The 11348-nt window shown below is 34.6% G+C and overlaps 1 protein-coding gene across 1 annotated transcript; it reads left to right on the top strand.

The window, feature by feature from the left end:
* Positions 1 to 1868: 1868 nt before the first annotated feature.
* LOC137397354 (piggyBac transposable element-derived protein 3-like) lies at positions 1869 to 3740 on the top strand. Its single transcript, XM_068083643.1, has 3 exons — positions 1869 to 2211; positions 2313 to 3348; positions 3398 to 3740. Exons 1-3 carry the CDS (start codon positions 1869 to 1871, stop codon positions 3738 to 3740), a joined length of 1722 nt encoding a protein of 573 aa, XP_067939744.1.
* Positions 3741 to 11348: the final 7608 nt, after the last annotated feature.

Genomic DNA, 11348 nt, shown 5'->3' with positions numbered 1-11348 from the left:
CAACATGATACAATGCATTTACTTTGATTTTGATTGTTATTTCAAGATTGTTTAACAATGATGACGTATTTGCGTTATGGACTTTTGAGAAGGTAAAATAAGCTCTTTCCAGAAAGTTCTGTTGAACCTAAAGATGTTGGCAACCATATCATGGTATATTTTAACACATCTCTTTCATCACACTGAACTTTTTAACACAAGTATCTAGCGTAGTTTAAATTGTACTGAAGTCTTACATATAGTCATATAAGGTGTCATAATGCATTTGTTATACATCTATTGCTACTACATAAATCCGCGGTTTTGCACAGGCAATAAAAAAAGGTTTTTGTGCAGAAAATTTACTTTTAATGAATATGTGCTACATCTACCATTTTTATTTTTAAATAAAGGTAGCTGTTTATTTCTGTACACCGTGTCTGTTTTTATCTACCTACTGTGTTTATTTCTGTACAATTCATACTGATTGGCTGCAGTGTCTGCTACAGTTTTATACTGATTGCCATAATCTTGTTGTCCATGCTCATGTAAGCATTTTATGCTGGCTAAAACTGCTAGCGGAACGCTAGCACAACGCTAGCTGTAAGGATCAGTATGAAGCCGTTAAATATGGACCTGTGTAAAGAATATGTGCATAGTTTATTCAATAATATAGGCAGTTGATTGATGTAGTGAAATGGGTAAAATCTGGTTTGCAGAACCGGGATTTTTAGTTCAACCCCAGTGTACAACATGTTTTTAATTCCTAAAACATTGTTTCTATAACTGAACACTCTCACGGACAGACCAACAGCAAAAAAAAGACTAACACTGAGATTTATATGCATATAGATTATGTATAGCACAAAATCAGAATTGATTTATTGCAGCTCAAGAGTAGATAAATTTCTACTTCAGACTTCGTGCATTTTTTCTGCTGAATAATAAATGCAAATGCAGTTTGTATCTGACTAATTTACTCAAGATAACAAAGAGAACGCGATGTAAGAAATTTTTATGCATTATATAGTTGTTATATGAACCTTTTGTATATCTTCACTTCTCTATGACATTTCCTTTAATTTTCAGATGATAGGCATCATATTTGTGGTCACCTACTATAATAGAGCAGTGCATACTTCTTTATTTGTTAACCACTTACCAGATCTATTAATAGAAATTAAAAGATAACTCAGATTGTTTCCGATTATACATTCATTTTATCTATTTATCATTACGCTTTTTTTCTAATAAATCACAGAGATATAATTATTGCATAATTTGTCTGATCTGTTGCTTAATCAATTCAGTTGGTTAAGGCCGCAGTTTATTAACCCTTTCATGCGCAACGTCCACACATGTGTACACCATTTTATAGCAGCTACAAAATGTTGTTTTGAGCATATACAGCAACTTCAATTGAAGCATTAGTTAGACTCTGGAGTTGGCTTCTCACCATGTGAGTGGAATTTTGTCATGAGGTCAAGGTCAATGTTTTGGAGGGAAATTTAGTTTGGATTGCTCATCAAAGGTTAGTACTGAAATATACTGACATGTTTTGTTGTGCTATTGAATTGCTGTGCATCTGTAAAGCCTTCTGAATTTTGTTTTCTTGTGCATAATAGTGACAAGCATGCAATGGAAAAGCAGAAATTGAAGTAAATTATGTGGCTAAAGCAGTTAGGTCACTTCAGTGGATGTCCACACATGTGTACACCATGCAACAATTGAACTTGCATTTCACCAACAACTGCATTATGCATGGCATCCATTGTTGCTGGAATGCAGATTTCAAAACATGAGTTGCTTTATGAGCATAAAATATATGCACAGTATGATATTGGAGAGACTAAGGCAGTGTTACACAACTATAGCTCTTATGTTTCTAGATGGATAGAAGGAAGCGTACCATTCCAAGGATTTTTTCTGATGATGTGCTTGCAGCTGCACTTGGCAGCGATAGTGAGGATAACTTGATAAGTGATGACAGTGACCTAGATGAGGATTGGAGCCCACAAAATCAGTTGAAAGAGTATGTGGAAACTGAAAGTAGCAGCGATGAAGAGTATAGCTGCAATACATCCTCAGCTCTCTCTGAAAGTTTAGCTAACAGCATTGATCAACCATCTACATCGAAAGTCACGTCTACTCCAAAGTCGATCACAAAAGGACAGTTATCAAAAGCGCAAGCACCAACTACCAGAGAAAAAAGACTGCATTACCAAAGAAGCAGTGTAAGCCTTCAAGTCTCACATGGAATGCAAATTGTGATAATAGCCATGTAAACGACATTCCTGTTTTTTCTGGACAACATGAAGTCACTATTCATCTAGGTGGAAATATTGAGCCAATAGACATATTCAGTCATTACTTCACCGATCAGCTTCTTGATGACATTGTTTACCAATCGAACTTGTATGCAATTCAACAAAGCATAGATACTCCTTTAGGCTTGACAAAAGGTGAGCTCTTTATATTTCTTGGGATCAACATTGTCATGACTTACATCCGCTACTCCAGACTACGAATGTACTGGTCGTCTAACACATGCTTGCGATGCAACTTGATTGCCAACGCCATGTCAGTGAATAGATTTGAGAGAATACGGCGATTTCTACACTTTGCTGATAACACAGAAAACACAGAATCGACCGATCGCTTGAAAAAGATGCGACCATTTCTTGACGCAATGAATTCTACATTCAAGTCTGCCGTCACACCTGAGGAGTTCCATAGTGTAGATGAGATGATGATACCATTTACTGGAGGAAGTTCACTAAAGCAGTACATACGCAGCAAACCTAAAAAGTGGGGCTACAAGGTCTGGGTACGGTCAGGTGTGTCTGGGTATGTTTACGATTTTGAAATCTATCAAGGAGCTAATGGAAATCGGCCTGAAAAAGAGTTGGGTTTATGTGCAGATGTATTGATGTGCCTGTGTTTAGGGTTAGAAGGAAAGTACCACAAAGTCTTTTTTGACAACCTCTTCACCACCATGGAGCTGTTGAAAACACTTCGTGAGAAGAAAATTCTGAGCACTGGTACGTTGAGGAAAAACAGGCTGTTGGGTGCTGAGAACATATTGGCAGAGGATAAAAGCATGAAAAGACGAGGAGAATTCTCGTACACAACAAGCCAGTGTGATGTTACTGTTGTCAAGTGGAATGACAACAGCTTTGTCCATACAGCGAGCACATTTGCTGGAGTCGAGCCTCTAAGCTATGTGGAGAGATGGGACAAAAAAGAGAAGGTAAAAGTGAATGTCACAAGGCCATTTGCTATAGAAATTTATAATCAGCACATGGGGGGAGTGGACTTGACAGATTTCCTTGTGTCTTGCTATCGCCACAACCTGAAGCAGAAGAAATGGTACCTTCGGATATTTTTTTCATTTCTTGAATCTAGCCATTTCAAACAGCTGGGTCATTTACAGATGGCTTGAAGAAGGCTCTCCCCTTGATCTGCTGGCTTTTCGAAGCAGTGTCGCAACAGCCCTAATTGGTAAGGGTTTATCATTGGGAAGCAAGAAAGGCAGAAGTTGTCCATCATCTTCTCAAGCAGTACCTCCGGCTAAATTGTCTCGGCTACAACCTCCAGCTGCTCTCCGAAAGAATCTGTCGCTTGGCCATTTTCCAGAAAATAAAGAGCAGAAAAATGCTTCACGATGCAGAAGCATGGCTTGCACAAAGCGGTGCAGGTATATGTGTGGTGTCTGCCAAGTCTACCTCTGTCCGGAGTGCTTTGCTGATTATCACCAGTAACTCGTCGAGCAGACACCCGTCTGTGTACAAAAACTATTGCTGTATCCCCTCATGGTTTGAGGTTGTCACAGTGCATTTTCAATTTTGTGAAGTCTTCGAAAGATATGTCGACTGAGTGATACAAATATATGTCATAATATATATATGTCTTACATGTATGTGTGATAGATCTTGCAAAATGTTCATAATATAGCAGCCTAAACCACATATTGTTCCTGTAATTAGCTCTACGTCCACATACGTGGACAATGCGAATTGGTGAACAGATGCATGGTGTACACATATGTGGACATGGTAAAAAATCTTTGATGTCAATGAGCAATTTAAAATTTGCTAATATCAGGACAAACAAGCCTTAAAGTTGATAGTAAAATCAAATTTTGGAGCAGTTTGGCTAACTAAAAATTAATTCATGCTAGAAAGGGTTAAGCCGATTGCCAAGCATCAGAGGTCAACATCGACCACAATCTTTGTAACTGATTAGCAGTACCCAAAGAACTTGCTGATTGTCCAAAAATTTGCACATTGAAAAATACTGCTAATGTGACTCAAAAGTAAATTATTTGGCATCCATATTCATTATTCTATTTGTAGTCGGATATTTGTATTCATTCTAATCATGATCATATTCTGAAACTTTAACATTATTTACCAGGCCCTTTTACATGTATATTAATAACAAGTCATTGAATGCTCCTAAATAAATCCCATATGACAATGATTTTATATACATGTAGAAAAAAACCGCAATAAAAATTTCCACGTATTCAATAAAGACCATGGATTTTTTTAAATATACATTAATTGTTTCTCATTTGCCAATTACAAAGGGTTATGAATAGAAGAAAATACTATTCAAATAGAACAATGGTAATCAGAAAACTTACTTGGTACAACATTGTATGTTTAAATCAATATTATAAATAGGTGGGAGGTAATATTCAGCTATAAAACATTCTACCAACATGTTTCAACTGTGTTGCATGTTACATAAAATACCAAGGAAGAGTATTTAATTGGAAAAGTCTTTGTATGAGTTAGTCTATCTCAAATCTCACTGTCAAGGTCAAACACTTTTAGTCAGTACTTTTTTTTGGATAAATTATAACAAAGGGTAACAGTAATTCATTTTTTTACTTGCACAATGATTATGACAAACAAAATATGTCAGTCAATGATGAATCAACCTATACTTTTTACCTAAAGACTTTGTGGTCTGAGATGAGCCATGCTCTTTTTACTCCTTGCGGCACTGGTGAAATAGGTAAATTATCAAAAAGCCGAATGAGGGAGAGAGATAATCGTTAGACTCTTTTGCACAGTATTGCCCACAGATTTGAGGTATTCAATTGAGGTATTCAATATTTCAATTATTATGTGTGGTAATTACAGTTAAACTGAGTTTGAAAAAACGCTGTTTTCTGATTTTCTAAAACATTGCATTGCATTGCATTCTTAATTGCAGGTGCGAGACAGCCATGTTGTAACAATGAATATTTTTATTGGCTTTTTGTAATTGCTCTTTGTAATGCTGCCATAGAAATAATACAATGCACGATGCAATACAGGATACAGGTATACAATTTGAAATGCTTAAGATATAAATACGATAAATGTTTGTGGCTATCAATGATGTCACTTGTCTTCAGCATTCAGTTGTTCTAGTCAAAGCAAAGATAGTGGAAAACAGAAGCTGTCTAATCACAAGCGCATTCAAAATGTCAATCGTTAAAGCCCTTCTTCTGACAAACGAAATTTTTATGTTTTCTGCCTAAAAAATTGAAGGAAGGCTTTACATGTTTAAACTTCATAATACATTGTTGCTAAATTTGATGATAATTTTCACTGCTGGTATATCACTGACAAAACTAGCCAATGGAAATTGAAACATTCTTGAGCTTTTTAAAGCTCTTTAATATTTAAATATTTACAAGAGATTAGGCAGATTTACAAGGATTAGTCAGCCCAAAACTGATTGAAAAACTGAAGGTTATTAACTAAATATTGGTTTCAAGGACAATGTGAATACACTATTGACCAAGTGTAGGCTTACAAGCAATTGAATCCAGAATTTTCAAACCAAGTGAACTTGGTTTATATAAAAGAAGCTTGTGCATACCCTAGCCTGCAAACATTAAATATCGATGTGAACCAAAAGATAAGTTATCAATTATGCATATAAGATATTGTCTAATTTCTGCTGTCAATAAAGCACTGACAACTCAATGATAGCCTACTTTCGGTACACTTTTTGTCACAGCAGACAGTTCTGAGTCGTCAGATGTGACAGGTAGAATATTGAAATGTGAATGTGATACTCATATCTCTAATAGAGAACTTTAATAGTGATGGATAAATTCTGGTTTCCCCAAATGTTATTTGTTATCAGTGCATTCTGATCAATTTGAGCGATCTCCATCAATTAATGTCCTCACAGTCTCTACTGATACTTTCAAGATAAGCTTGCCACAGTTCCGTTTGTTCCTTACCTGCTTTTTAATTTGGTATAGGGATAGACAGCATAAACTATTTTATGTCAGATAACATTTGAACTAGTATGATTCGAATTTGAGAACATTTTATGAAAAAGCATGCAAAAGGTTTAAAAGGGCATTAGTTTTGACTTTACTACGGTTCTTTTTTGGGAGTACAGAGGAAAACTAGCCTGCAAGAACAGGTCTAAAAACTGCCGTCTTTGATCTGTGGTAGCGGCTAGCAAAGGGGATAACTTTATTGGTCCTTGCCCTGTAATGTGGCCATGGAACAACTTCTGGCAGTCTTAGTCAAAGTCTTTGCTAGGTATATCACTTTGTTACAACAAGATACCTGAATTCACTCAATAGGTTAGAACTGTTAGTGGCGGTTTGGTTGCCGACATTTTAGTCTATGATGCATGTTGTATCGGTCTTCATGGCTATGAGATAGAACGTACACGTATATACAATAGCCTTTTTTCCAGAGTATTTCAAAAGTATTAAACTCTGTTTGCGGAAATGTGTCAATTTTTACTAGTTTTTTAAAGTGATGCTAAGTAACTATTGCTACTTCAAAAATTATTTTCATAGTATTCTTATTATTGCAAGAGTTTTATATATTATCAGGAACTATATTGTTTTTACTTACCATCAAAAGTAGTAACTGCTTATTACTTTACTATTCCTAACAGTTTTGGGTGAGCCTCATCAGCTAAGGCTGTAACCAAGCTGTAACATTATTGCAAGTCCATAAAAAGGGAGACAGGAATAATTTATAATTGGTGCTTTGTTTATGTTTCATGGGTTGACTAAAGTATTTATTTGATATCTTTGGAGCTTATGTGTAACAGTGAAATGTAAACAAATTGTTCAAATTTTGAGTAAGCTTTGGTAGCAGGTACACCCCTTTTTATGGAAATCTTTAAAGGTTGATTTGCAACAAAATTCACATTACAGTTATTTGGTATCAAAAGATTTACCATGTCTTACTCTGTTGTGTTGTAGGCGCCAAATATGTAAAAATGCGATTACAAGCTCTTAAAAGCTCTAAAACGAAAAGCCACCATAGATTGGAATCGGTTTATTTCTCTTATGTAGTCATTAAAGTTTAGCTATTGTCTTGTCATGTGATGTTCTCACGTGAATTGAAAGGCCAATAAAAAGCTCAATATAAAACTTATCGTAGCACTAGTTAATGACAAACACTTTGGGTCTTACCGAAGACCCGTATCAAATATAAATTGCCACTACTTTTCAGTTTGGTTTCGGCTTGATCTAATCATCAAGTCGTGATCTGATCACGTGACCCAATACTTCAAAAATAATTTTTGCAGCACTTTTCCATTATCACAGGTGACCAACAGGTTTATCTTAATTATCAGACAATGATATGTACTCATTCAAAGTAAAACTAAAAAATTAAATGAATTTTTATGGTAAGTTATATGATATCACTGCTAAAAGTGACAGCATTACAATGACAATAAAACAGACGCATAAGAACAATAGACATTGTTTTATTGAATTTGTGAAATGTATTTGTAAAAATATTTCGACGAATAAGGTTGCATGAAAGTGTAAACAAAAACCATCTACCGCAACTACGTCGCATTTGAGCCATTTTGGAAAAAAGAATCCAAACTATGGCAATCTACAGTATGTGGCTGCGATTAACTGTTCGTTTTTAAGTTTTTCAGAACTTGTAATCACATTCCCAAATATGTTGCACCTACAACACATCAGAGTCAGACATAGTGACTCTTTTGATATCAAATAACTGTAATGTGAATTTTGTTGCAAGTCAACCTTTAAAAGAAACAAAATCTCGCTAACCAACACACTTTGTAAAGCCAACATGAATGACATAAATATTTCACTTCTAGGCAACTACTTTTGTTGGTAACATTTTCCAGATCGTGTTTGTTAGATACACACCGCAACAATGAAGAGTAGGCAGGTACTGTTTTTGGCCCTAAAGGCTCTAGCCTCAGCCATGACAGACAGCATTATTGGTAGATGATAGGTTTTATATTAAAGCTTTAGTCACTGATAGATATTGGTATACGTAATAAATTATAATTCACTTTTTAGATAAAACTCCAAACAAAAACATTTGGATCTCATAATGGGAAAGTACTGAAGTAACTCTGCAGTATTTAATATTTATACATTGATTATTAGTGTCTTTGTTAAATTGTTTAATAAGAGTGACATACTGATGTTCTTTAGCTTTGTAAAATGTAAAAACAGTTATCATAACTAATTCAAGTATAATCTAGAGATGTTGACGATCATACTCTGCTGCGCCCTAAAACAGCCAACTGATTCCGATTGATTCAATAAAAATATTTAGCATGGTTTTGAAATTTTTGTAACTAACATAACTAGTAGGTTGTAGACTTCAGATCTTTTTTTACCTCAGTGCGCAGTATACCTTTCAATGTTCATGATATTTTTGTCAATTGTTTCCTTCCCATTATTTTGGTTGATTTTAACCATAGTTATGCAGCACCATATCTTTTAGGGGCCGTTTAAGAAGAATTAAAGATTGATAAAACTATGTCCGCAACTGTTTTTGTTTCTTTAACATTTAGTTGTTTCAACTGATAATAGAAGAGGAAGCACTCTAATAATGATTGTACATTGTACGTTCAGGATTTACAAACCTTCTCTTGTTTGGTGACTTTTAAGGATAACCTCCATTATTTAAGCATAGTATAACAAACACTTGCAAGCTTTGTTCAGGTCTTTAGAATGGACTAAAGTAATGTTTTGAATTTCATGTAGATCAATCAGCTGTAACTATTGGTACATAATGTAAGGGAGCTTTGTGAACAACCATTTTTCAATAGAGGGTATCGGAGGACTTTAAAAATACATAAGCAACATGTGCTGTAAAACAAGCATGAGTTAAAAATAGTATCTGTATCGATTTTGGACAATTGCTCTAATCAGTGCCACTCCCTAAAGCCTGTCAGTTAAACACATCCTACAACAATGAAGAGTTGGCAGGTACTGTTCTCATGCCTATGGGCTCTCACCTCAGCAGTGACAGACAGCATTCTTGGTAGGTGCTAGGCACTCTATTTTCCTTTAGCAGTCCCTCATTAGGCAACCAGCGCAAACTAGAATGAGTTCTGATTCTTTATAAAATTCAATCAACAATCTCTGTTCATAGGTTGTGTTAAACCTAGAGATGCTGGCAACCATACTATAGTGCATTTTAACACATCTTACACGTTCTGAATTTTTTAACATAAATATCTAGAATACATTTATTTGTAATTATATCCTAGATAACCTTTTTAGAATTTTTGTTTAGAAAGATTCATAAAAGTTTAGACTGGTAACAACGCATCTAATACATTTATACATTAACATACTTTATGACCTTGGTCAAAAGGCTATATCCTTTGGTGCCAAATGTGTCAGGAAATGGTATCATAATGCATTTGTTACTTCAGCAAAAGCTGAACTGTTGGTCTTGCATGTGTAATAAAAAAGGTTTTTTAGCAGGAATTATACATAGTTTTAATCAACATATAAACAATTTACCCATCTAAATTATAAATGAAGGTAGCTGTTTATTTCTGTACACTGTGTTTATTTCCATGCACCTACTGAGTTTATTTCTGTATCATTCATAGATTATTGGCTGCAGTTCCTTTTATGTTTTATACTGATTGTGATGGTTTTGCAGTTCATGTGAATTAAATCATTTTTTTCCTGGTAAAACATGCGGCAAAATGCTAGCATAATGCTAGCTAAATTGTTTAACATCAAGTCATGAAAGATTGATGCATGTAATGAGTACGCGGATAGTTTATCCACTAGTATAGGCACTAGGCAAGTCTAGTGCCTTGGATGACTTCTGGTCTGCAGAACTGAAGGTTTAAAGTTCAAGTACAGTGTACCGTGGATTTTTATTCCTAAAAATTGTTGCTATTACTGGGTACGCAGACAGATTAACAAAAGACAAACATTAAAGTTGATATGTAATAGATAGATAATGTATAGAACAGATCAGAATTATTTTTGTTCATCTATCCTTCTGGTTTTCTTATAAATCACAGAGATACAATATTTGTACAATTGTTTTGAATCAGTGCACAACTAGCTCATTTGGTTAGAGCCACAGTTTAATTAGCTGAATGCTACGGGTTGGAGCTCAGCATCAATCAAAATTTTTGTCATCTCATTAATTTCGTTCATTATTGTCACCCAAAATATTTTGTAATTGCGCAAAAAATGGCACATTGAAAATTACTGCTATTGTGACTCGAAAGTAAAAGAATTGGCATTCATATAGATTATTCTATTGGTAGTCATATATTTGTATTTATTCTATTCATGTTCTGAGACTTTAACATTAATTACCAGGTCCTTTCCCACATATATCAATAAAGAATCAGTGAGGGTTCTTTAATAAATTCTATATGACACTGAATTCTTATAGAAAAACTACAATAAAAGATGTAACTTTTCTAATGCTGACCATTGATTTCCTTAAATAGACATTACTTATTCTTTATTAGTCAATCACAAAAGCTCATGGGTAAAAAAATATAGTAGATACTAGTTAATTGACCAAAAGTAATAAATAAAACATTTTTATTCTCGTTTTTATTACATTTTTTAAGCTTGTTCTGGTCTTTGGAATGAATTAAGGTAATTCTTTGAATTTCATATAGATCAATCAGCTGGAACTATAGGTACAAAATTTAAGGTAGCTTTGTGAACAACCATTTTTCAATAGAGGATATTGGAGGACATTAAAAATACATAAGCAACATGTTCTGTAAAACAAGCATGAGTTAAAAATAGTATCTGTATCGATTTTGGACAAGAGCGCTAATCAGTGCCACTCCCTAAAGCCTGTCAGTTAAACACATCCTACAATAACGAAGAGTTGGCAGGTACTCTTCTTGTGCCTATGGGCTCTCACCTCAGCAGTGACAGACAGCGTTCTTAGTAGGTGCTAGGCTCTCTATTTTAATTCAGCAGTCCCTCATTAGGCGACCAACCCAAATTAGAATTAGTTCCGATTCTTTATAAAATTCAATCAACAATCTCTGTTCATATAAAAGGACAAGTACTAATATGTCTGTGAAATGTGGTTGAATATGTTTATTTT

This window comes from Watersipora subatra, chromosome 5 (genome assembly GCF_963576615.1).
Source record: "Watersipora subatra chromosome 5, tzWatSuba1.1, whole genome shotgun sequence".
NCBI classification, from domain to species: Eukaryota; Metazoa; Bryozoa; class Gymnolaemata; order Cheilostomatida; family Watersiporidae; genus Watersipora; species Watersipora subatra.
Note: the sequence above shows the minus strand (reverse complement) of the source record. Positions and strands in the feature narration are given on the sequence as shown.

Coding starts and splice junctions, on each gene's coding strand:
- LOC137397354 (XM_068083643.1), top strand. CDS start 1,869: ATGGATAGAAGGAAGCGTACCATTCCAAGGATTTTTTCTGATGATGTG. Junction 2,212..2,312: donor ACTGCATTACCAAAGAAGCA/GTGTAAGCCTTC, acceptor CTATTCATCTAG/GTGGAAATATTGAGCCAATA. Junction 3,349..3,397: donor AACCTGAAGCAGAAGAAATG/GTACCTTCGGAT, acceptor CATTTCAAACAG/CTGGGTCATTTACAGATGGC.